General features: G+C 51.7%; 2 protein-coding genes and 1 long non-coding RNA gene across 4 annotated transcripts; 1 reads left to right on the top strand and 2 right to left on the bottom strand.

Moving 5' to 3' along the window:
• Positions 1–160: 160 nt before the first annotated feature.
• ATP13A1 (ATPase 13A1) lies at positions 161–23,451 on the bottom strand. Its single transcript, XM_071419010.1, has 26 exons — positions 23,127–23,451; positions 22,423–22,512; positions 21,875–22,065; positions 21,328–21,400; positions 20,223–20,378; positions 19,676–19,745; positions 18,989–19,095; positions 18,369–18,498; positions 17,616–17,671; positions 17,287–17,413; positions 16,349–16,486; positions 14,960–15,080; positions 11,392–11,549; positions 9,346–9,518; positions 7,541–7,651; positions 7,066–7,191; positions 6,615–6,723; positions 5,307–5,506; positions 4,976–5,072; positions 4,256–4,428; positions 3,628–3,742; positions 2,670–2,866; positions 2,339–2,481; positions 1,842–1,953; positions 1,093–1,236; positions 161–485 (listed from the first exon to the last, which is right to left on the bottom strand). The coding sequence occupies exons 1-26, from the start codon at positions 23,406–23,408 to the stop codon at positions 375–377; spliced, it is 3,510 nt and encodes a 1,169-aa protein (XP_071275111.1). The 5' UTR covers positions 23,409–23,451; the 3' UTR covers positions 161–374.
• LOC139585947 (uncharacterized) lies at positions 11,964–13,657 on the bottom strand. 2 transcript variants are annotated; one of them, XR_011677401.1, is made up of 3 exons: positions 13,037–13,657; positions 12,735–12,855; positions 11,964–12,315 (listed from the first exon to the last, which is right to left on the bottom strand). It is a non-coding gene; the product is annotated as an uncharacterized lncRNA (long non-coding RNA). The 2 variants fall into 2 exon arrangements; XR_011677402.1 differs by having other exon boundaries at positions 12,735–12,833.
• An 11-nt stretch (positions 23,452–23,462) lies between the features above and the next one.
• Positions 23,463–25,979, top strand: CHCHD5 (coiled-coil-helix-coiled-coil-helix domain containing 5). Its single transcript, XM_071419016.1, has 4 exons — positions 23,463–23,595; positions 24,212–24,349; positions 25,015–25,232; positions 25,754–25,979. Coding segments are annotated over exons 1-4 (375 nt in total). The 5' UTR covers positions 23,463–23,593; the 3' UTR covers positions 25,771–25,979.
• The last annotated feature ends 189 nt before the right edge of the window (positions 25,980–26,168 follow it).

Here is a 26,168-nt window from a genome sequence, read left to right as displayed (position 1 = left end):
GGTAAATTCCCAATTTTTGTATTTCATTCCCGGTATGTATTTGGGAATTTTGGATCCACAGCCCCTAAATCCGTAATATTTTTACTTCCCACCATTCCCATTTTTTTTTTTCTCCCAGTAAAGACAATTCCAAACTCTTTCCAAAAAAAAAAAAACAGCCTTGATCAGGATTTTTTTTTTTTCCATTGCCAAATTCCAAAAAAAATTCTCGGGTAAATTTCGGAAAATCCTGGGAAATTCCAAGAAACTCTGGGGAATTCTGGGAACTCCTGAAAGCTGCTGAGACGACGTTAAAAATCTGGGATCCGCCTTCTCCGAGGGGTGTGGAATTCCATGATCCTGGGGTTTTTGGGGTCTCCGGGAGCGCCGGGGGCTCAGGAAGGCACTCGGAGGCGGGAGCTGCCCAGCAGGAGCTGCAGGAGCCGATCCACGGAAAAGGCCAGCAGGAAATCGGCCGCCAGCACCGCCAGGATCAGCAGCCGGAACTGGGAACGAGGGGATTCCGGAACGTTCCGGGCGGGAACCGGCCCCGGAGCCCATCCCCACCTCCGCCCCCGCATCCCGACCCCTGCGAATTCCGGGATTCCCCACGGGAACGGGGCCACCGATCCCACCCCAAATCCCTGGGGATTCCGGAATGTTCCTGGCGGGAATGGGGCTCCCCAAATGCCACCCCAACCCACAGGCAGGGACAACTCCCATATCCCCACGAATGTTGGGATTTCCCCCTGGAATGCTGGGATTTCCCTCTGGAATGCTGGGATTTCCCCCAGAATGTCAGGATTTCCCCCTGGAATATTGGGATTTCCCTTGGAATACTGGGATTTCCCTTGGAATTCAGGAATTTTCCCCGGAATGTTGGGATTTCCCTCTGGAATGTTGGGATTTCCCTCTGGAATGTTGGGATTTCCCCCAGAATGTCAGGATTTCCCCCTGGAATGTTGGGATTTCCCTTGGAATTCAGGAATTTTCCCCGGAATGTTGGGATTTCCCCCTGGAACTGGGGTCTCAGCAGGGCAGGAATCTTGGAGCCCCCTCCCTGTAAGAATCCCCCCCATGGAATTTGGGAATTTGGGAATTTGGGGCTCCCACCTCCGCGGGGATCTCGACGAGGCCGAAGCCGAGGTTGAGCTCGGGGCAGGCGCCGCTGAGCAGCCCCAGCACGGCCGAGGCCGAGAGCAGCAGCGCCCAGAGCAGCGCCCGGTTCTGCAGGAGGCTCTCCATGAAGGGCTGGCCCTGGGAACAGCAACCGGGATGGGCCGGGGGCGGGCACTGGGAGGGCACTGGGGGGCACTGGGAGGGCACTGGGGGGCACTGGGAGGGCACTGGGATACACTGGGATGGACTGGGGGGCACTGGGATGGACTGGGGGGCACTGGGATACACTGGGGGGCACTGGGATGGACTGGGGGGCACTGGGAGGGTACTGGGATGGACTGGGGGGCACTGGGATGGACTGGGGGGCACTGGGATACACTGGGATACACTGGGGGGCACTGGGAGGGCATTGGGATGCACTGGTTTGTACTGGGAGGGCACTGGGAGCTGATTCCCAGAGGCTTTGGGGCCGTACAATGGGGTTTGATGGCACCGGGGAACAGAAATTGGGAAAAATGTGGAGAAAAATGGGGAAAAGCAGGGAAAAGTGTGGGAAGGGGAACATTGCGGGTTTCCCACCTTGGGGAAGGCAGGGGAAGCGGGGAAAACAGGAACATTCTGGGAATATTTCCCACCTTTGGAGGGCAGAGAAGCGGGGAAAATAGGAATATTCTGGGAATATTTCCCACCTTTGGAAGGCAGGGAAGCGGGGAAAACGGGAACATTCCGGGAATGTTTCCCACCTTGTAGTTGATGGCGAAGGTGGCCGTCTGCATGGCCATGGCCAGCAGGTACACGGTGCTGTTCACCAGCGAGGGCTCGAACTCGCGGCTCAGATCCACAAACTCCTCCTCCCTGCCCCGGGAAACCGGGATCAGCACCGGGACCCACCCAGGACCCGCTCCCCAAAAAATCCCGGCTGTTAGAGGGGTAGCATTGGGTCTGAAATGGGCTGGGAGCGGAAAAACGGGAATTTTTTTTTTTTGGTTTTTTGGGTTTTTTTTATCCATGGGAATGGATAAAATCCTGGAGGATTTGGGGTTTTTCATCCGTCGGAATTCCTTGGGATGGAATTCCCACAGGAAATGCTCATTGGAGTGATTTTGATGGGGTCAGGGGATGCTGGGGTGGCAGGAACTGCGGGGGAAACCCTGGAAATTTTTTGTTCAATCCCGGAATCCTTTAGGAATTTTCCGGGATCCGAATTGTTTGGGAATTTTCCGGGATCGGGGCCTCTCACCTGGGCTCGCTGCGGGCCTGAGCTTCCTGGTAGAGGAACACGAGGCTCAGGAAATGCACCAGGAACTGCAGCAGCACCGTCAGCACCGTGTACAGGTTGAAAATGTTGGGAAGGGGCCTCTCCTTGGAAAGCGTCTTCAGGGGCTGGAAAAAACAGGAATGAAATCCCAAACGGGTTTTTTTTTGTCTTTTTTGGGGATTTTTTTGTTTTGGGGATTTTTTGGGTTTTTTTTCTATTTTGGGAATTTTTTTTTTTTATTTTTTGGATTTTTTGGTGACTGTTTTTGGATTTCTCCGTAGCCTGCCCCCCGTTTTTTCCCGGGAATGCCCACCTTGGACCGGGAGATGAAGAGGAAGCAGCCGGCCAGGAGCAGCCCCTGCAGCGTGGCCTGCAGGTCGCTGAACTTGACGCCCTGCAGGAAGAGCACGCTCTGGCTGTAGGCCAGCACCAGCGCGTTCAGAGCCAGGATCTTGAACATCTGCAGCGTGGTCACCAGCGTGCAGCGGCCCTGCTTGATCACGTGGCAGACTGGGAGGGGGAGAAACGGGAATTCCGGGGCTCAGGAACCCGGGAATGCCAGGGGGAAAACGGGAACAGCAGGCGGGAGTTGGGGGTGTGGGGATGGGATGGGCTCAGGAGTGCTCGGGATGAGACCAAGGACGACCGTGAGCCCCAACCCCGAGCTCACAGCTCCACATCTTGGCAATTCTGAGCTCGGGGGTGTTCAATTTGGGGTCTCCTCCCATCCCATCCCATTCCCGTCCCATTCCCATCCCATTCCCATCCCATTCCCATCCTATCCCCATCCCATCCCCATCCCATTCCCGTCCCATTCCATCCCATTCCCGTCCCATCCCCATCCCATTCCCATCCCATTCCCATCCCATTCCATCCCATTCCATCCCATTCCCATCCCATTCCCGTCCCATCCCCGTCCCATTCCCGTCCCATTCCCATCCCATTCCCGTCCCATCCCCATCCCATTCCCATCCCATTCCCATCCCATTCCATCCCATTCCATCCCATTCCCATCCCATTCCCATCCCATTCCCGTCCCATTCCCGTCCCATTCCATCCCATTCCCATCCCATCCCCATCCCATCCCCGTCCCATTCCCATCCCATTCCCATCCCATTCCCATCCCATCCCCATCCCATTCCCATCCCATTCCCGTCCCATTCCCATCCCATCCCCGTCCCATCCCCGTCCCATTCCCGTCCCATTCCCGTCCCATTCCCGTCCCATTCCCGTCCCATTCCCGGTTTTTCCCGCTGTTCCCGGGCACTCACTGCACTGGATGGAGGAGAGCTTGGAGGTGAAGGGGGCGGCGATGCTGGCGTCCCCCAGCTTCACCACGGGCGCCCTCTCCTCTTCCAGGTCCCTCAGCACCTGGCTCAGCCGCTCCTGCGGGATTGGACATTCCCAAAAAACCCAAAAAACCCAAAATCACGCGGGAGGGCCAGAAATCGCGCTCCAACTCCGCGCAAATCCAGAGGGAAAAGAGCTTGGAGTTTGGGATCTGGGGTGGTGGGGTTGGAGGTGCCTTCCCAACTCCGGAATTCCAGGATTTATTCCCTGTTCACCCCAGATCTCAGGTCCCTTCCAGCCCCCAGAATTCCAGGGTTTATTCCCTGGTTTTAGGTCACTTCCCGCCTCCAGAATTCCTGGATTTATCCCACGTTATCCCTTTTCCCATTAGGATTCCCTCCCTTTTCCCACAGGATCCCCCTGGAATTTTGGGAAGCTCCCCGCCCACAGATTAGGACAGCACCGGGATGGGATCCATCCCCACCCCAACCATCCCAGCATTCCCATTCCCTAAATCCCCCCGCTCCCAGGGCTGCAAATTCCGGGCTCAATCCCGATTCCCGACTCGGTGCCAGGGCTGAAACCCCCGGGATCCCCGGGAATTCCCACCCTGTGCACGGCCAGCTGCTCCTCCCGCTGCGCCAGGAGCCGCTGCTTGGCCCCTCGGGACGAGGGCTTGACATTCCCGGCGGGAATTCCGGCCCTGCTGTCCCCAACGCCCTCCCGGGGCCGCCGCTTCCGCTCGGGAACGCGCTCCGGAGCGTTGGCCAGCAGGGCCACACCTGGGCAGGGGAAAATGGGGAGAAATCGGGGGAAATTTGGGGGGAAATCAGGGGAAAATAAGGGGAAATCAGGGGGAAACAGAAATCGGGGGAAACAGAGAGAAATCGGGGGGAAAAGAGGGAAATTTGGGGGAAAATCAGGGAAATTTGGGGGCAAATCAGGGAAAATTTGGAGGCAAATCAGGGAAAATTTGGGGGCAAATCAAGGAAAAAAAATTGGGATAAATTAGGGAAAACCAGGGAAAAAACAGGGAAAATCAGGGGAAAAAATGGAAAAAAATGGGGAAAAAAAACAGGGAAAAACCAGGGAAAATCAGGGGAAAAAATGGAAAAAAAAGGGGAAAAAAACAGGGAAAACCCACAGGAAAGAACAAGGGGAAAATGGGAAAGGCACAGAGAAAAAAGCAAGGGAAAAACCCCCAGGAAAACCTGAAATTCCCTCTTTTTTCCCTTTCCCGGCTCCCAAGAGCTGGGAAACGCTGGGAGCGGCCTGGCTGGGGTTGGGATTTGGGGTGAATCTCGGGAATTCCGGGAATTCCGGGCTCACCCACGTCGGCGTGTTTGAGCGCTCCCACGTCGTTGGTGCCGTCGCCGCACATCAGGGTGCAGTAGCCCAGGCTCTTCAGTGCCGTGATCACAAATTCCTGCCCGGAAAAAAGCGGGAAAAAATCCCAAAAGGCTCAGAATTCCGGGAATTCAGGGCTGGAAGAGGCTCAGGATTCTGTAGGATCCTGGGCCATCCCCCCATTCCCAAACCCACAAAATCCCAGGAATTCAGAGCCGGGACGAGCTCCAGACTGCCCGGGCTCACCCCAGGGCCATCCCCACGTTCCTGGAGATCCCAAATCCAGGAATTCCCGTTCCCACCCCCTCCTCACCTTCTGCTTGGGCGCCACCCGGGCGAAGACGCGGACGTGGGGGATGAGGCGCAGGAGCCGCTCCCGGTCCCGCAGCCGCAGCTGCTCCAGCCCCTCCCCGGTCAGGCACAGCTCGAAGGGCCCGGTCAGATCCCGCAGGGAATCCGGGAGCGCCGGCAGAGCCACGGAGCCGTCCCGGGAGCGCCACTGCCAGGGCAGCCCTGCGGGAATGGGGGGATGGCAGGGGGGTTCCAGCCCTGATCCACAGCTCTGCTCCCAGATCCTTCAAATCCGGGATCCCAGAACCCGCCAGCATTCCTGATCCCATTCCTGATCCCATTCCATTCCTGATCCCAGCCCCGATCCACAGCTCTGCCCCCAGATCCTTCAAATCCGGGATCCCAGAACCCCCTGGCATTCCTGATCCCACTCCTGATCCCATTCCTGATCCCATTCCTGATCCCAGCCCCGATCCACAGCTCTGCCCCCAGATCCCAGATCCTTCAAATCCGGGATCCCAGAACCCGCCAGCATTCCTGATCCCATTCCTGATCCCATTCCTGATCCCAGCCCTGATCCACAGCTCTGCCCCCAGTTCCCAGATCCTTCAAATCCGGGATCCCAGAACCCCCTGGCATTCCTGATCCCATTCCTGATCCCATTCCTGATCCACAGCTCTGGCCCCAGTTCCCAGATCCTTCAAATCCGGGATCCCTGAACCCCCGGCATTCCTGATCCCATTCCCGATCCCATTCCCGATCCCATTCCATTCCAGATCCCAGCCCCAATCCACAGCTCTGCTCCCAGGTCCTTCAAATCCGGGATCCCTGAACCCCCGGCATTCCTGATCCCATTCCTGATCCCATTCCCGATCCACAGCTCTGCTCCCAGCTCCTGGACCCTTCAAATCCGGGATCCCAGAAACCCCCGGCATTCCTGATCCCATTCCCAATCCCACCCCAGCTCCCCAGACTCCTCAAACCCCCGAGTCCCCCGTCATTCCCGGGGTCATTCCCGTGTTCATTCCCACATTCCCAGGGCCATTCCCGTGTTCATTCCCAGGGTCATTCCCATGTTCATTCCCACATTCCCAGGGTCATTCCCATGGTCATTCCCAGGGCCATTCCCGTGTTCATTCCCAGGGCCATTCCCGCGTTCATTCCCACATTCCCGGGGCCATTCCCATGTTCATTCCCGGGGCCATTCCCGTGTTCATTCCCGGGGCCATTCCCATGTTCATTCCCACATTCCCGGGGCCATTCCCGTGTTCATTCCCACATTCCCAGGGCCATTCCCGTGTTCATTCCCGTGTTTTGCTGCCGGCGGTACCGGGCTGCTCCGGGGGCTGCAGGATCAGGATCCGCTCCTTCTGCAGGAAGTGCAGCTCCCGCGCCACGTGGCAGGCGGTCAGCGGGCTGTCCCCCGTGATCATCACCACCTGTGATCCGGCATTCCCGGAGAAATTCCAGCCTGGATTGGGGCTGGGAGCCCCCTCAGACCCGGCGGCTTTCCCCTTTCCCACTGGGGATTTCTCCCCATTCCTCTCCTGGAATTTTCCCACTTTCAATCTGGAATTTTCCCAGCTCCCAGCCTTGGATTTTCCCCATTTTCCACTTGAGATTTTCCCAGTGTTCTCAGACTGCAATTTCCCAGTTTCCAGTCTGGGATTTTCCCACTTTCCACCTTGGAAATTCCCGGTTTTCCCCTCCCTCCCACCCCTCGGGTGATTCCCGGTTTTCTCCCCTTTCCCCGGAATCCGGGAATTCCCGTCGTTCCTCACACGGTGGGAGGCGCTCTGGATCTCCCGGATCACGGCCTTGGAGTCGGCTTTGAGTGGGGACGAGACCAGGATGAACCCCACAAATCTCAGGTCACATTCCAGGGATTCCCTCTTCATCTCCCGCACCTTTTGGACGGCAAAACCCCGGATTCAGCATCCCCAAACCCCTTCAAAGGCCAAATTCCCCCTCCCACCGGTGATCCCCGGAATTTGGAGCATCCCTTGGAATGAGTCTGGTGCTCCTAAAAGCTCGGAGTGGTCCCAAACTCCCCGAAGAAAAAGGGAAATTTCCTTGGGAAAAAATTCCTTTGGGATGCTCTGAAGCGGCTCAGGAATGGGAAATTTCCCTGGGAAAAAGTCCCCAAAACCCCCAAATTCCACCCTAAAATAAAAACCCACCACCTCTCCTTTTCCCAGCCTCTCTCCCGGCATCTCCAGGCCTGGAATTCCGGGTGTTTTTCCCCCATTTTTTCACCTGCTGGTGGCTCAGGGCTCCCAGCTCTTTGTAGCCCAGGGCCAGGACCCGCGCGCCCTCGTGGGAGAATTCCCGATGGATCTCGTGGTAGTCGCTGGGACACTGGGACAGCTGAGGAAACACGGAAAATGTTCCCTGAGTGGGGAATTCCGGGGGGTTTTGGGGGAAAACGGGGGAAAAATGAGGAGATCTGAGGGGGGAGGGAGGGATTTGGGAGAGTCTGTGCGGAATTCGAGGGAATTCCATTGGAATTTACAGCCATCCCCCCACTTCCATCTCCCCGATCTCCCAACATTCCCAGATTTCCCAGTTTTACCCTGGAATTCCGCCCTCACCACGGGGCCTGGGCACAGCCACTTGGAGCTCCCGGCATTCCCAAATCCCTGCTTTTCCCTGGAATTTCCCCTTCCTGCATGCCCTGGGCCCATTTCCCCTCAGCGCAGGGCGGCCGTTTGGGGCTCCCAGCATTCCCAAATCCCCGTTTTTCCCATATTTTCCCCATTTTTTCCCCCCGTTTTGCCCTCACCATGGCGTGCAGGGTCTCCCCAGCATTCCCAAATCCCCATTTTTCCCATTTTCCCCGTTTTTCCCCCCATTTTTCCCCTCACCATGGTGTGCAGGGTCTTGGGAGCATTCCCAGACTCCCATTTTTCCCGTTTTCCGCCCCGTTTTCCCCCCTCACCATGGCGTGCAGGGTCTCCCCAGCATTCCCAGACTCCCATTTTTCCCATTTTCCCCGTTTTTCCCCCCATTTTCTCCCCTCACCATGGCGTGCAGGGTCTCCCCAGCATTCCCAGACTCCCATTTTTCCCATTTTCCCCGTTTTTCGCCCCATTTCCCCCCTCACCATGGCGTGCAGGGTCTCGGGAGCACTCCCATTTTTCCCATTTTTCCCATTTTCCCCATTTTTCCCCCCATTTCCCCCCTCACCATGGCGTGCAGGGTCTCGGGAGCACTCCCAGCATTCCCATTTTCCCGTATTTTCCCATTTTCCCCGTTTTTCGCCCCATTTCCCCCTCACCATGGCGTGCAGGGTCTCGGGAGCATTCCCAAATCCCCATTTTTCCCATTTTTTCCCATTTTCCCCGTTTTTCCCCCCATTTTTCCCCCTCACCATGGCGTGCAGGGTCTCGGGAGCACTCCCAGCATTCCCGTTTTTCCCATTTTCCCCGTTTTTCCCCCCATTTTTCCCCTCACCATGGCGTGCAGGGTCTCGGGAGCACTCCCAAATCCCCATTTTTCCCATTTTCCCCGTTTTTTCCCCCCATTTTCTCCCCTCACCATGGCGTGCAGGGTCTCCCCAGCATTCCCAGACTCCCATTTTTCCCATTTTCCCCGTTTTTCGCCCCATTTCCCCCCTCACCATGGCGTGCAGGGTCTCGGGAGCACTCCCATTTTTCCCATTTTTCCCGTATTTTCCCATTTTCCCTGTTTTTCGCCCCGTTTCCCCCCTCACCATGGCGTGCAGGGTCTCGGGAGCACTCCCAGCATTCCCATTTTCCCGTATTTTCCCATTTTCCCCATTTTTCACCCCATTTCCCCCCTCACCATGGCGTGCAGGGTCTCGGGAGCACTCCCAGCATTCCCATTTTTCCCATTTTCCCCATTTTTCGCCCCATTTCCCCCCTCACCATGGCGTGCAGGGTCTCGGGAGCACTCCCAGCATTCCCAAATCCCTGTTTTTTCCCATTTTCCCCGTTTTTCGCCCCATTTCCCCCCTCACCATGGCGTGCAGGGTCTCGGGAGCACTCCCAGCATTCCCATTTTTCCCGTTTTCCCCGTTTTTCGCCCCGTTTTCCCCTCACCATGGCGTGCAGGGTCTCGGGAGCGCCCTTGACGGCCGCCAGGTACCGCGTTTCTCCGGAGCCGCTCTCCAGCGACGCCAGCACCGCCATCCTCTTCAGGGCACTGGAGAAATGAAAGCGCTGGTGAATTCTCATTCCCGGAGTTTTTAGACTCCTCGGGAAAACTTTCTCATCTGGAAACAAAGGAAATCGGGAAATCCTGAAAGGGCGAGTTGGGAACGGGGTGGGGGGGAAAAAAAAGGGGGAATTTGGGGTGAGTTTGGTGGGAATTTGTCGGAATTCTGGCCAATTTTAGGTGGAATTCAGGGGGATTTCGGTGAGAAATTTGTGATTTTTTTTTTTTTTTTTGAGGGGGGGGGGATTTTGAGAGAATTTGGGGGGATTTTTGTAGGAATTTTTGTAGGGATTTTCTGTGGAGCTTTTTGTGGGGGTTTTGAGGATTTTGACTTTGAGATTTTTTTGTGAGGATTTTGAGATTTTTGTAGGGATTTTGAGATTTTTGTGAGGATCTTGAGATTTTTTTGTGGGAATTCTGTGGGATTTTCTGCAGGGATTCTGTGGAGTTTTTTTTTTGTGAGGATTTTGAGATTTTTGTGAGGATTTTGAGATTTTTGTGAGGATTTTAAGATTTTTTTGTGGGAATTCTGTGGGGTTTCCCGCAGGGATTCTGTGGAGTTTTTTTTTTGTGGGGATTTTGCGATTTTTGTGAGGATTTTGAGGTTTTTTTGTGGGAATTCTGTAGGGTTTTCTGCAGGGATTCTGTGGAGCTTTTTGTGGGAATTTTGAGGATTTTAACTTTGAGATTTTTCGTGGGAATTCTGTGGGATTTTCTGCAGGGATTCTGCAGAGTTTTTTTTGGTGGGGATTTTGAGATTTTTATGAGGATTTTGAGATTTTTTGTGGGAATTCTGTGGGGTTTCCCGCAGGGATTCTGTGGAGTTTTTTTTTTGTGGGGATTTTGCGATTTTTGTGAGGATTTTGAGGTTTTTTCGTGGGAATTCTGTAGGGTTTTCTGCAGGGATTCTGTGGAGCTTTTTGTGGGGATTTTGACTTTGAGATTTTTGTGAGGATTTTGAGATTTTTTCGTGGGAATTCTGTGGGATTTTCTGCAGGGATTCTGTGGAGTTTTTTTTTTTGTGGGGATTTTGACATTTTTGTGAGGATTTTGAGATTTTTCGTGGGAATTCTGCAGGGATTCTGTGGAGTTTCTTTGTGGGGATTTTGAGGATTTTGACTTTGAGATTTTTGTGAGGATTTTAAGGTTTTTTTGTGGGAATTCTGTAGGGTTTTCTGCAGGGATTCTGTGGAGCTTTTTGAGGGGGTTTTGAGGATTTTGACTTTGAGATTTTTCGTGGGAATTCTGTGGGATTTTCTGCAGGGATTCTGCGGAGTTTTTTTTTTGTGGGGATTTTGAGATTTTTGTGAGGATTTTGAGATTGTTTCGTCAGAATTCTGTAGGGTTTTCTGCAGGGATTCTGTGGAGCTTTTTGTGGGGATTTTGACTTTGAGATTTTTGTGAGGATTTTGAGATTTTTTCGTGGGAATTCTGTGGGATTTTCTGCAGGGATTCTGTGGAGTTTTTTTTTTTTGTGGGGATTTTGACATTTTTGTGAGGATTTTGAGGTTTTTTCGTGGGAATTCTGTGGGATTTTCTGTGGAGTTTTTTGTGGGGATTTTGAGATTTTTGACTTTCAGATTTTTGTGAGGATTTTGAGATTTTTTTGGTGGGAATTCTGTGGGATTTTCCGCAGGGATTCTGCGGAGCTTTTTTTTTTTTTTTTTTGTGGGGATTTTGACTTTGAGATTTTTGTGAGGATTTTGAGATTTTTGTGGGGATTTTGAGATTTTTCGTGGGAATTCTGCAGGGATTCTGTGGAGTTTCTTTTGTGGGGATTTTGTGGATTTTTAAACATTCTATGAGATTATTTGGGAGGGATTTTTTTCGCAGCAACCCACGACCGCTTTTCCCCCCAAGCTGTTTTTTTTGAGCTTTTCCCGCCCGGAACGCCCCAGAATCCCGGGAAAACGGGATTTTTTGGGATTTACCTCGGGTCAGGGTCCAGTCCACGGCCGCCAGCATGGCCTTCTCCAGGGGGTCGCCCACGATGCTGCCGTCCTCCAGCTGCACCAGGGAGTGGCAGCAGGCGATGGCGCGGTGCGTCTCCAGCGGCAGCTCCGACACCGGCAGCACCTCCCGGCCCTGCCTGCGGGGAGACCCCGCAAAAAGGGAATCACAAAAAATCCCACAAAAAACAAAAAAATTACACCTAAAAATACCAAAAAATTCCCCCTAAAAATACAAAAAATTCCCCATAAAAGTACACAAAGAATTCCACGAGACCCAGCCATAAAATCCCATGAAAACCCCACAAAAAGCAAAAAAATCCTCCCTAAAAATACAAAAAAATTCCCCCTAAAAATACACAAAGAATTCCACAAGACCCAGCCATAAAATCCCATGAAAATCCTACAAAAAATCCCCACAAAAAGCAAAAAAAAAATTCCCCCTAAAAATACACAAAGAATTCCACAGGATCCAGCCACAAAATCCCACAAAAAACCCCACAAAAAGGCATCACAAAAAAACCCCACAAAAAGCAAAAAAATTACACCTAAAATACACAAAGAATTCTACAAGATCCAGCCATAAAATCCCACAAAAGGGCATCACAAAAAAACCCCGCAAAAAGGCATCACAAAAAATCCCACAAAAAACAAAAAAATTACACCTAAAAATACCAAAAAATTCCCCCTAAAAATACAAAAAATTCCCCCTAAAAATACACAAAGAATTCCACGAGATTCAGCCACAAAATCCCATGAAAATCCCACAAAAAGGCATCAAAAAAACCCCACAAAAAGGCATCACAAAAAAACCCCACAAAAAGGCATCACAAAAAAACCCCGCAAAAAGCAAAAAAATTACACCTAAAAGTACACAAAGAATTCCACAAGATCCAGCCACAAAATCTCGCAAAAAAACCCCGCAAAAAGGCATCACAAAAAACCCCACAAAAAGCAAAAAAATTACACCTAAAAATACACAAAGAATTCCACAGGATCCAGACACAAAATCCCACAAAAAACCCCACAAAAAGGCATCACAAAAAAACCCCGCAAAAGGGCATCACAAAAAAACCCACAAAAAGGCATCACAAAAAAACCCCGCAAAAAGGCATCACGAAAAAACCCCACAAAAAGGCATCACAAAAAATCCCACAAAAAACAAAAAAATTACACCTAAAAATACCAAAAAATTCCCCCTAAAAATACAAAAAATTCCCCCTAAAAATGCACAAAGAATTCCACGAGACCCAGCCATAAAATCCCATGAAAATCCCACGAAAAGGCATCACAAAAAAACCCCGCAAAAAGGCATCACAAAAAACCCCACAAAAGGGCATCACAAAAAAACCCCACAAAAGGGCATCACAAAAAATCCCACAAAAAGCAAAAAAATTACACCTAAAAATACCAAAAAATTCCCCCTAAAAATACAAAAAATTCCCCCTAAAAGTACACAGAATTCCACGAGATCCAGCCACAAAATCCCATGAAAATCCCACAAAAAGGCATCAAAAAAACCCCACAAAAAGGCATCACAAAAAAAACCCCGCAAAAAGGCATCACAAAAAAAACCCCGCAAAAAGGGCATCACAAAAAAACCCCACAAAAAGCAAAAAAATTACACCTAAAAATACACAAAGAATTCCACGAGATTCAGCCACAAAATCCCACAAAAAATCATCACAAAAAATCCCACAAAGAGCAAAAAAATTCCCCCTAAAAATACACAAAGAATTCCACGAGATCCAGCCACAAAATCCCACAAAAAATCCCACAAAAAAACCCCACAAAAAGCAAAAAAATCCTCCCTAAAAATACAAAAAAATTCTCCCTAAAAATACGCAAAGAATTCCACAAGATCCAGCCACAAAATCCCATAAAAATCCCACAAAAAATCCCCACAAAAAGCAAAAAAATTACACCTAAAAATACACAAAGAATTCCACAAGATCCAGCCATAAAATCCCACAAAAAAACCCCACAAAAAGGCATCACAAAAAAACCCCACAAAAAGCAAAAAAATTACACCTAAAAATACACAAAGAATTCCACAAGATCCAGCCATAAAATCCCATGAAAATCCAACAAAAAGGCATCACAAAAAAATCCCACAAAAAGGCATCAAAAAACCCCCACAAAAAGCAAAAAAATTACACCTAAAAATACACAAAGAATTCCATGAGATCCAGCCACAAAATCCCACAAAAAAAATCCCACAAAATCTCCACAAAAACCATCAAAAAATCCCCCAAAATCTCCACAAAAACCATGAAAAATCCCCCAAAATCTTTGCACAAAATCCTCACAAAATAGCCCCAAATATTTGGGTGATATTTTGTTGGGATTTTGTGGGACTTTTGGGAGGATTTTTTGGGAAATTTTTTGGAAAATTTTGTGAGATTTTTTTGGAAGGTTTTGTGGGATTTTTTTGGGATTTTTTTGCAAAATTTTGTGAGATTTTTTTTTGAAGATTTTGTGGGATTTTGTGACAATTTTCTGGGCTTTTTCATTGATCCTTTTTGGAAAGATCTTTTAGAGTGATTTTGGTGGAGTTCCTTTTTTTATTTCTTGCCAGGATTTTGTGGGATTTTTTCTGGAAGATTTTGTGAGATTTTTTTGGAAGGTTTTGTGGGATTTTTGGGGGATTTTTTTGGAAGATTTTGTGAGATTTTTTTGGAAGATTTTGTGGGATTTTTTGGGACTTTTTTTGGAAGATTTTGTGAGATTTTGTGACAATTTTCTTCACTTTTCCATTGATCTTTCTTGGAAAGATCTTTTCGACTGATTTTGGTGGAGTTCCTTTCTTTATTTCTTGCCGGGATTTTGCGAGGATTTTCTGAAGACCTTGTGGGGTTTTTTTGGGGTTTGTTTGGAAGATTTTGTGAGATTTTTTTGGAAGGTTTTGTGGGGGTTTTTTTGGGATTTTTTTTGGAAGATCTTGTGAGATTTTTTTGGAAGGTTTTGTGGGATTTTGTGAGAATTTTCTGCGCTTTTTCATTGATCTTTCTTGGCAAGATCCTTTAGATTGATTTTGGTGGAGTTCCTTTTTTTATTTCTTGCCAGGATTTTGTGGGATTTTTTCTGGAAGATTTTGTGAGATTTTTTTGGAAGGTTTTGTGGGATTTTTTGGGGATTTTTTTTGGAAGATTTTGTGAGATTTTTTTGGAAGATTTTGTGAGATTTTTTTGGAAGGTTTTGTGGGATTTTTTTGGATTTTTTTGGAAGAATTTGTGAGATTTTTTTTGGAAGATTTTGTGAGATTTTTTTGGAAGGTTTTGTGGGATTTTTTTGCAAGATTTTGTGGGATTTTCTGACAATTTTCTTCACTTTTTCACTGATCTTTCTTGGCAAGATCTTTCAGACCGATTTTGGTGGAGTTCCTTTCTTTATTTCTCACCAGGATTTTGCAAGGATTTTCTGAAGACCTTGGGCGATTTTTTTTGGGTTTTTTTTGGGAATTCTGCATTTCCAGCCCCTCCCGTGCCCTGCCAAGGCTCCCATCGCTCTCCCATGGAATTCCCAGGTGGGATCCGGGGCTGGGACCCACCTGAGCCCGGCCACGCCCCGCACCACCAGGTGCTCGCTGGTCAGGGTCCCGGTCTTGTCGAAGCAGCAAACCTGGACCTTCCCCGCGAAGGGGATGCGGAACGGCTCCGTGCAGTACACGTCTGGGCAGGGGGAAAAACGGGAATGCTGGGGAAAAATTGGGATTCTGGGGGGAAAAATGGGGATTTGGGGGGAAAAATGGGGATTTGGGGGGAAAATGGGGATTTGGGGGGAAAAACGGGAATTTGGGGGAAAAATTGGGGATTTGGGGGGGAAAATGGGGATTTGGGGGGAAAAATGGGGATTTGGGGGGAAAAATGGGAATGCTGGGGGAAAATGGGGATTTGGGGGGAAAAATGGGGATTTGGGGGGGGAAAAATGGGGATTTGGGGGAAAAAACGGGGATTCTGAGGGGAAAAATGGGGATTTTGGGGGGAAAAACGGGGATTTGGGGGGAAAAACGGGAATGCTGGGGGGAAAAACGGGGATTCTGGGGGGAAAAATGGGGATTTTGGGGGGAAAAATGGGGATTTGGGGGGAAAAATGGGGATTTGGGGGGAAAAATGGGGATTCTGGGGGGAAAAATGGGGATTTGGGGGGAAAATGGGGATTTGGGGGGAAAAATGGGGATTCTGGGGGAAAAATGGGGATTCTGGGGGAAAAATGGGGATTCTGAGGGGAAAAATGGGGATTCTGGGGGAAAAACCGAGAATCTGGGGGGAAAAATGGGGATTTGGGGGGAAAAATGGGAATGCTATGGGGAAATCAGGGATTTGGGGGGAAATTGAGGATCCTGGCGGGAAATGTTTTAAAGAAATCCCCAAAAATAAATTAAAATTTAAAAAAAATCCCCACGGGGACCCGGTCCCTCCCCGTCTCCTGCCAGCCCAGCCCCATCCCATCATTCCCAGCACTCCCAGCATTCCCAGCATTCCCATCATTCCCAGCATTCCCAGCGTTCCCAGCATTCCCATCATTCCCAGCACTCCCAGCATTCCCAGCATTCCCAGTGTTCCCAGTGTTCCCAGCGTTCCCATCATTCCCAGCCCCATCCCAGCGTTCCCAGCGTTCCCAGCACTCCCAGCATTCCCAGCGTTCCCAGCACTCCCAGCGTTCCCATCATTCCCATCATTCCCAGCATTCCCATCATTCCCAGCATTCCCATCGTTCCCAGCCCCATCCCAGCGTTCCCAGCATTCCCATCATTCCCAGCACTCCCATCATTCCCATCATTCCCAGCGTTCCCAGCGTTCCCATCATTCCCAGCATTCCCAGCGTTCCCAGCACTCCCATCGTTCCCAGCATTCCCATCATTCCCAGCGTTCCCAGCACTCCCAGCGTTCCCAGCGTTCCCATCATTCCCAGCGTTCCCAAATGCCCGGATCCTCACAGAGCTTGGCCAGGGCGATCAGGGAGGTGTTGACGGCCAGGGAGAGCTCGATGGGCAGCTCGGGGGGCACCACGGACGTCAGGATCAGGGCACACTCCAGGAACAGCCGGTACTGGTTCCGACGGGGGTCCCTGGTGCCTGGGAACCAAGGGAAAACGGGAAAAAAATGGGAAAAACGGGATCAAAATGGGGAAAACGGGATCAAAACGGGGTCACAATAGGGAAAAACGGGATCAAAACGGGGAAAAAACGGGATCAAAACAGGGTCACAACGGGGAAAACGCGAAAAAAACGGGGAAAACGGGATCAAAACGGGATCAAAACGGGGTCACAACGGGAAAAACGGGATCAAAATGGGGAAAAACGGGATCAAAATGGGGAAAACAGGATCAAAAAGGGGGAAAAACGGGGTCACAATAGGGAAAAATGGGATCACAACGGGAAAACGGGATCACAACGGGAAAAACGGGAAAAAATGGGGAAAAATGGGGTCACAATGGGGAAAAACGGGATCAAAACGGGAAAAACAGGTTCAAAACGGGAAAAAAATGGGATCACAACAGGAAAAAAACGGGATCAAAAAGGGAAAAACGGGATCAAAACAGGGAAAACGGGATCAAAACAGGAAAATGGGATCAAAATGGGAAAAACGGGATCAAAACGGGAAAAACGGGATCAAAATGGGGAAAATGGGATCACAACGGGAAAAAATGGGATCAAAATGGGAAAAACGAGATCACAACGGGAAAACGGGATCAAAATGGGGAAAACGGGATCACAATGGGGAAAAATGGGATCAGAAAGGGAAAAAATGGGATGAAAACGGGATTAGGGGAAAAAAGTGAATAAAGATGGAGTCCGGATCAGGGAACATCGCCCGGGGATCCCTCCCCCAAAGCCCGGAATTCCCGGAATTCCCAGAATTCCAGGATTCCCACCCTGGATCCAGACGTAGGCGGCGGCGGCGATGGCGAAGACGAGGAGGAAGAGGATGAAGATGAAGGTCTCCAGGTTATTGGCTGTGACCCTCTTCACCCCAAACAGGATTGTCCGGAGCAGCTTTCCCTGCAAAACCGGCTTTGGTCAGGAATCCCACGGAAACTCCTTCAAAATTCCGCGGGATTCTGTCCGGAGGAGCACGGAACGGGAACTCCCACCCTGGGAAAAGCCTGGAATTCCTCTGGAGCTTGGGAACCCTCCCCAATCCTTCAATTCCTCCCTCCTCCCGAGCCCCGTTCCCTGGAATTCCCGGGAATTCCGGGCTCACCTGGGAGGTGTTGAAGCCGGTGCGGAGGGCGTAGGCCAGGCACCCGTTATCCACAGCTGGGGAGGGAACAAATCCCAGGGAATCCCCAGGGAATTCCCAGGGAATCCCCCAGGACACCCGCTCCGGAAATTCCCACCAATTCCTCAGGAAACCCCCAAGGAACTCCTGGGAACTGCGGGATGGGAATTCCCAGGAATTTGGGGCAGGAATGTGGGAATCGCTCCCTGAGGAGGACGGTCCCTGTGGGACGTTTCCAGGGCGGGAATTGTGGGCTGGGAATCGCCAGGAATATGGGGCAGGAATGTGGGAATTGCTCCCTCTGGAGGACGGTCCCTGTGGGATGTTCCTGGGGCGGGAATCCCAGGATGGGTGGGAATTGCAGGGGAGGGAATTCCAGGGTGGGAATTCCGGGGGGTGGGAAGGCCAGGATGGGAATTCCAGGGGGTGGGAATCCCAGGATGGGAATTCCAGGGCTGGGAATCCTGGGATGGGAATCCCAGGACAGGCAGGAATCCCGTGACGGGCGGGAATCCCGGAACGGGCAGGAATCCCAGGATGGGATGGAATCCCAGGACGGGCAGGAATCCCAGGATGGCTGGGAATCCCGGGACGGGCAGGAATTCCGGGACGGGTGGGAATCCCGGGACGGGCAGGAATCCCAGGACGGGCAGGAATTCCGGGATGGGATGGGAATTCCGGGGAGCAGGAATCCCGGGACGGGCAGGAATCCCAGGGTGGACGGGAATGGCTCACGTTTGAGGCCGGCCGAGGCGCGCGGCGGCGGCAGGTGCTGGATCACGCGCGTGCCCCCGAACAGGACGTGCAGGCGCCCGTCCACGGCCACGTCCAGCACGCGCTCGGGGCTCAGCCCCTCCACCGGCTCCTGCGGGACACAGCGGGAATTCCCAGTGGGAACGGGGACAGGGACACAGCAGGAATGGGGACAGGGACACAGCGGGAATTCCGGGTGGGAATGGGGACAGGGACACAGCGGGAATTCCGGGTGGGAATGGGGCAGGGATCCAGGGAATTCCAGCCAGGAACAGGGACATGGATCCAGGGAATTCCAGCCAGGAACAGGGGCAGGGATCCAGGGAATTCCGGCCAGGAAGGGGGACACAGACCCAGGCAATTCCAGCCAGGAACAGGGACATGGATCCAGGGAATTCCGGCCAGGAATGGAGCAGGGATCCAGGGAAATCCAGCCAGGAACAGGGACATGGATCCAGGGAATTCCGGCCAGGAACACGGACATGGATCCAGGGAATTCCGGCCAGGAACAGGGACACAGATCCAGGGAATTTTGGCCAGGACCGCGCCCCAGTTCCCACTTTTCCCCCCGTTTTTCCCATTTCTTTCCCGGTTTTCCCAACCTTCATCTGCGGCACGGACTCCCCGGTCAGCATGGCCTCGTCCACGACGCAGCGGCCCCGCAGCAGGAGGAGGTCACAGGGCACCAAATTCTCCTGGGGGGAGCGGCCTGAGGGCAGAAATCCCCAAAATCCCCAAAATTCTCAGGCCAAACTCATCCGTTTTTCCATTTTCCCCACTCCAAACCCCACGGTTTTCCCGTTTTCCCACCCACTTTTCCAGCCCCAGATCTGGAGGAGGAGGGTTTGGAGAAGGGAAAATATGGGACAAAAAAAAGGCCCCTGGAATTCCTGGAATTTTAGGGTTTGGGGGAGCTAAAATGTTTGACGGCAGGATGGTGGAAAAGCGGGAATTCCAGGAGAAAAGGGGAAAATCCCACAACTAAAACCTCAAAGTGACCCCAGTCCAACCCAGAACTCCAGGAAAGTTCCGAGGGGATTTCCCTGAAAATGAGAATCGAAACCCTCAAAATTCAATTTCATTCCAACAGAAACGAGGGAAGAAATTCCGATTTTCGAGGGACTTTTCCATGAAAATCCCCATTTTAAGGGCGTTTCCCATTTAAAAGAAAATCCCATTTTCCAGGACGTTTTCTGTGGAAATTCCCATTTTAAGGACACTCCTCGTGGCAATTCCCATTGGGAATTCCCGTTTTTGGGGCGTTTTTCCATGGAAATTCCTGTTCTCACCGATGGAGACGATGTCCCCTGCGATGATCTCCTCGCTGGAAATCGGGCGCCACTTCCGGTTCCTGTAGACCTGGAATTCCCAAAAAAACCCCCAAGTTTTGGGATGGAATTGGTGGGAAATCCACAGGAAAAAGGGGAAAAAAAAAAAAAATCCCCCAAATATCCTAAGGTCCCCCAAAAATTCCCGTTTTTGTGCCAGTATCAGCAGGAAAACAACAGGAAAAGTCACCAAAAGACTCAAAAATCTCAATTTTGGGACAAAAAAAAAATCTGTGGAAAAACCACAGGAAACAGGAAGATAACTGGGCTGAATGCCCCTAAAAATCCCAAAAACCCCACAAATCCACAAAAATCCCATTTCCTGGGACAGAATCCACGCAAGAACCACAGGAAAAAAAGGAAAATGCAGGGGCTAAAACCCCCTAAAATCCCCATTTTGGGGCCGAACTCAGCAGCGAAACCACCACAAAGGGCCCCAGGAAGCCGGACTGGGAATGTCCAGGAATTCCGGGCGTTTCCCCGGAGCCTCGGCATTCCGGGATTTCACCTGGATCATGTAGGGCTTGTTGCCCATCCTGCGGATCTCGGAGAGGTTGCGGAGCTGCTGCTGCACCAGGGAGGCCTCGAAGGCCACGAGCATGGACAGGGTGAAGACGCTGTAGTACCAGAACTCGTCCAGGCACCACAGCCCCACGCAGAACACCTGGAAAAAACCACGGGAATGCCGGGAATGCCGGGAAGAGACAAGGGGAGATTGGGGGGAAACTCCGGGAGAAAAGGGAAAATCCTCCAGAAATCCTCGTGGGCCTGGGACTGCGCCAGGGCAGCCCCGGATTCCGGCAATTCCAGCCCAGAATTTCGGGGAAAAAGGGACGGCGGTTATCCCAACCCGGCCCGGAATTCCTGGAATTCCAGGGAGAAAGGGACCAAAATTATTCCTGGAATCCCAGGGAGAAAGGGACCAAAATTATTCCTGGAATTCCAGGGGAGAAAGGGACCAAAATTATTCCTGAAATCCCAGGGAGAAAGGGACCAAAATTATTCCTGAAATCCCAGGGAGAAAGGGACCAAAATTATTCCTGGAATTCCAGGGGAAAAGGGACCAAAATTATTCCTGAAATCCCAGGGGAAAAGGGACCAAAATTATTCCTGGAATTCCAGGGGAAAAGGGACCAAAATTATTCCTGGAATTCCAGGGAGAAAGGGACCAAAATTATTCCTGGAATTCCAGGGAGAAAGGGACCAAAATTATTCCTGAAATCCCAGGGAGAAAGGGACCAAAATTATTCCTGGAATCCCAGGGAGAAAGGGACCAAAATTATTCCTGGAATTCCAGGGAGAAAGGGACCAAAATTATTCCTGGAATTCCAGGGAGAAAGGGACCAAAATTATTCCTGGAATTCCAGGGAGAAAAGGGACCAAAATTATTCCTGGAATTCTAGGGAGAAAGGGACCAAAATTATTCCTGAAATCCCAGGGAGAAAGGGACCAAAATTATTCCTGGAATTCCAGGGAGAAAGGGACCAAAACCGGCCCCATCCATCCCAGAATGAATTCCCCCGGTTTTCACAGGAACGGGAATTTTCCCTGGGTTTATTCCCATTTTTAGTAGATTTGGGGGATTTTTCACAGTTTTTATTCCCGATTTTTACCTGGAAAACGAAGAACGGAGCCGTGGCTCTTTCCTTGAAAAGCTCCAGGAATTCTGGCACCACCATTTCTGCCCTGGAAGGAGGAAAATCCTTGGAAAACCCTTGGAAAATCCCAGTTTTTCCACCCAAAATATCCCCGTTCCTGATGATTTTAAACAAAAAATTGGATTTTTGGGATCCATTCCCAGAAGACCCCTCAGCCCAAAATCCCAAATCCAGGAGGGAGGAAAATCCCAGATTTTGGGGATATTTTCCAGCCTATTTTGGGATATTTAGAGATGCTTTCCTGGAATATTTTCTTGGCACATTTCACTACATTTTCGCACATTCCACTGGGATATTTGAGAATATTTTTCCAGGATATTTTTGGACGTTTTCCTGGAATATTTACCCAGAATATTTTGGGATACCTTCCTGGGATATTTGAGCTGTTTTAAGAACACTTTCCCAGCACACTTGGGATTATTTTTTTTTTTAGGATATTTACGGATTTTTCCCCGAATATTTTGGGCTCTTTTCCCGGGATTTCCCCCCAGGAAAAACTCACTTGTTATTCCCGTATTTCCTCTCGGCCTCCCGGATTTCCTGCTCCTCCTGGAAGCCTCTGGAATTCTGGTAGAATCCCAAGGGGTGCTCCACAGGGAACGCCACGGGCAGGAATTGCTTTTTTCCATGGATTTCGTAGGAATATTTGATCTTCTGGAACTCAAAGCTCAGCGCTTCCTGCCCATCCTCACCCTGGGGAAAAAAAAAAAAAGGGAAAAATTCCAAATTTCCCATTCCTGGAAAAATTTCCAGCCTGGACGAGGGAAAAAAAAAACCCCAGATTTCCAAGGGTCTCCTGGAGAAAAATCCCAAAATCCCAACGTTTTCCAGGGCTGTTTTGCCTGGAATTCCCAGGTTCTCCCCATTTTCGGGGATAAATCCCAAGGAATTCTCAGATTTTCCCATTCCCCCATGGACTACCATGAACACATTGGATTTTCCAGGACAAATCCCACCGGAATTCCCGGATTTTCATCCCGCACCTGGATGGCCCTGAGCTCACTGGGTCTCCAGGGATGAATCCCAGCGGAATTCCTGGAATTCCCTCACCTGCTCCCTGTGGATTGGCACCAGTTCCACAGAGCCATTGTTGGGGGTTGGCACCACCTTGGCCAGGGTGGCTTTTTGGGGACAGGGCTCCTGGGGGAGAAAACAGCAGGAAAATCCCTTCAAAACCCCTCAAAAATCCCATTTTTTATTGCCTTAAAAACCCATTTTTAACCCTTCAAAATCCCAGCTTTGTACCCCAAGTGCTCCAAATTTTATCCCTTTAGAATCCCATTTTCAATCGCTTTAAAATCCCAATTTTTATTGCTCCAAAACCCCACATTTATACTTTGGATAACCTATATTTTATCCCTTTAATATCCTACATTTTACAATTCTAATAACCCATATTTTATCCCTTTAATATCCCACATTTTACATTTTTAATATCCCATACTTTATTCCTTTAAAACCACACATTTCACACTCCTAACATCCCGAATATTTTCCTTTTAATATCCCACTCTTCCATATTTAATACCCCTTATTTCTCATAGTCAATACCCCCATATTTAACAATTCCTATGGAATTCTTTAACTTAGCTTATAAGCTTATATTTCATACATTTATGCCCCAAACCCCCTTTAAACCCTGAACCCCTTCAGCCCCCAAATCTCCCCGAAATCCCCTGAGCCCCCAAATCCCCCCAGAGCCCAAACACCCTCAGCCCCTCAGCCCCATGTCCCGGTCCCTGTCCCGCGCTCACCCTGACGCAGCTGAGGGCGCACTCGGCGTGCACGGACCAGAGCCCGGCCAGCGCCGTCAGCAGCTGCAGCGCCGCGATGGCGCCGAGCGCCAGCAGCGCCGCCTCGGGCGGCCCCGCCGCCTCGCCCGCCGCCCACAGCCGCGGCCCCCACAGCCACAGCCAGGCCGGGTAGAGGCCGGCGGCGAAGGGCAGCACGGTGCCGCGGAGCAGCCGCGGCCGCCGCCGGTAGAGCGTCACCGACGAGACCAGCTCGTCCTCGGGGGCCGCCGCGGCCGCCGCCATCTTCCCTCCGCCTTCTCCGCGCCGCTTCCGCTTTCGCTTCCGCTTCTGCGCCTGCGCCGAGCCCGCGCTTCCCGCCTCGGGACCGAGAGCATGCGCAGAGCGAGGGAGTGGCGGAGGTGAGAGCGGAGCGCATGCGCAGAGTGAGAGAGTGGCGGAAGTGAAGCGGTGGCGGAGGAGGAAGCGCCATGTGAGTGAGGGGCGGCGGGGCCGGGCCGTGTCCCTCGTGTCCCCTCCCGGTCCCTCGTGTCGCGCTGTGTCCCCTCCGTGTCCCTCTTGTCGCGCTCTGTCCCCTCGTGTCCCTCCCGCTCTTCAAGGCCCCGCGTTTCCCGCGGTGTTCGCGGCCACCCTGTCCCCCCTCGGTGTCCCCGGTTCCACCCCTCGGTGTCCCCCGGTTGTGACCCGGTTCCGCCCCTTTGTGTCCTCTCGGTGTCCCCTCACCGGTTGTGACCCGGTTCCGCCCTTCTGTGTCCCCTCGGTGTCCCCTCAGTGTCCCAACTCCCGCTGTCCGGGTATCCCCGGTATTGCCAATGTCCCTGTCACTGTCGCAGGGAGGCGCTGGCCGTCAGCAGGAGGTGGCACTGTGTCCCTGTCACACTGTCCCTGTCCCGGGGAGGTGGCGCTGTCCCTGTCACACTATCCCTGTCCCGGGGAGGTGGCACTGTGTCCCTGTCGCACTATCCCTGACCCGGGGAGGTGGCACTGTCCCTGTCACACTGTCCCTGTCCCGGGGAGGTGGCACTGTGTCCCTGTCACACTGTCCCTGTCACACTGTCCCTGTCACACTGTCGCTTTCGCTGTCGCAGGGAGGCGCTGGCCGTCGCCGCCCAGCTCTGCGGGCCGGAGCTGGAGCGCTACGGGCGCTGCGTGGCCGCGAGCCCCGGGAGCTGGCACCAGGATTGTCACCAACTGTCCCTGAGCGTCACCGCCTGCGCCTCCAACCAGTGAGTGATGGGCTCTGGGGGCTCTGGGGACACTGGGATTGTCACCAAGTGTCCCTGAGCGTCACCGAGTGTAGCTCTGACCAGTGAGTGACACAGACTGGGGACACTGGGACTGTCACCAAGTGTCCCTGAGTGCCACCGAGTGTAGCTCTGACCAGTGAGTGACACAGACTGGGGACACTGGGACTGTCACCAAGTGTCCCTGAGCGTCACCGAGTGTAGCTCTGACCAGTGAGTGACACAGACTGGGGACACTGGGACTGTCACCAAGTGTCCCTGAGCGTCACCGAGTGTAGCTCCGACCAGTGAGTGACACAGACTGGGGACACTGGGATTGTCACCAAGTGTCCCCAAATGTGAGTGACACACACTGGGGACTCTGATCCCGATCCATGGGGCAGATCCCAGGGATGGGTCCCGTGGCATCAATCCCAATCCTGATGTTTTCCCCGATATTTTCCCATTTTTTCCCCAATATTTTCCCTAATGTTTCCCCGATATTTTCCCCAATGTTTCCCCGGTATTTTCCCTGATATTTTCCCATTTTTTCCCCGATATTTTCCCCATTTTTTCCCCGATATTTTCCCTGATATTTTCCCATTTTTCCCCCCTGTTTTCCCTGATATTTTCCCATTTTTCCCCCCTGTTTTCCCGCCGCCTCGCAGCCCCCTGGTGCGCCGGATCCGCCGGGATTGCTCCGACTCCTTCGGGGCCTTCGAGCGCTGCCTGCGGGAGCGGCCCCAGAGCGCGGCCGAGTGCGGCCCCCACGTCAGCCAGTTCCTGCTGTGCGCCCAAAATGTCACCCAGAGTGCCACCCCTGGGGACACTGCCACTGCCACACCCACTGCCACACCCAGGGACGGCCCCAGGGGCACCTCCACAGGTGAATTTTGGGGTAAAAACGGGAATTAAACCCCAAATGCGGCCCCAAATGTCAGCCAGTTCCTGCTGTGCGCCCAAAATGTCACCCAGAGTGCCACCCCTGGGGACAGCCCGAGTGCCACCCCCAGGGGCACCCCCAGGGGCACCTCCACAGGTGAATTTTGGGGTAAAAACGGGAATTAAACCCCAAATGTCGGCCAGTTCCTGCTCTGCGCCCAGTGCCACCTCCACAGGTGGGGCTGGAACCCCTGGAAGGGAATTTGGAGCTGGAATTTTGGGATAGGAATGGAAGTTAAACCCTAAAAATGGCCCTGGCCCCTCCTGCCTCAGGAAATGCTGGAAATTTGGAATTTTGGGACAAAAGTGGGGATTTGAATTCCCCAAAACCCACCCAGGTGGCACTTTTTTTTTTTTTTTTTTTTTTTTTCCCATGGAAAAGCTGGAGAAAGGAAATTTGGGAAAAAATTGGAATTTTGGGATAAAAATGTGATTTTTTTTTTTTCCCTTTCTTTCCCTCCCCAGAGAATCCCTGGAATTAAAACCCATCCAGGAATGCCAAGAAAGCCTCAGAATCTTCCGGAATCTCCTCCCAAATCCTGGGAATTGCCCCTCTGGGAAAGGAGCCCTGGGATGTGGGGCCTGATCCGCAATTCCCTGCGGATTCCTGGGCTTTTATCCCAAAAATTGGAGGAAGAAATTAAAATTATAGGGGGGGTCTCCCCAGGAATCTTCAGGATGGGACCAAAAATTCTGCTTTTCCTTCTTTTCATTCCAAATGTTTTCCTTTTTTCCCCTCTTTTTTTTCCCCATCTTTTCCTCCTTTTTTCCCCCACCTTTTCCCTCTTTTCCAGCTTTTCCTTGGGTCCCTTCCAGTTTTTGGGGTTTCTTTGGGAATCTCGTGGTCCCATGGAATTATTTGGAGATTGGAGTCACTGTT

This window comes from Agelaius tricolor, unplaced genomic scaffold (genome assembly GCF_023055355.1).
Source record: "Agelaius tricolor isolate 1412-34295 unplaced genomic scaffold, bAgeTri1.0.p SCAF_97, whole genome shotgun sequence".
NCBI classification, from domain to species: Eukaryota; Metazoa; Chordata; class Aves; order Passeriformes; family Icteridae; genus Agelaius; species Agelaius tricolor.
The sequence above is the reverse complement of the archived record's forward strand: the minus strand, read 5'-3'. Positions and strand labels throughout refer to the sequence as shown.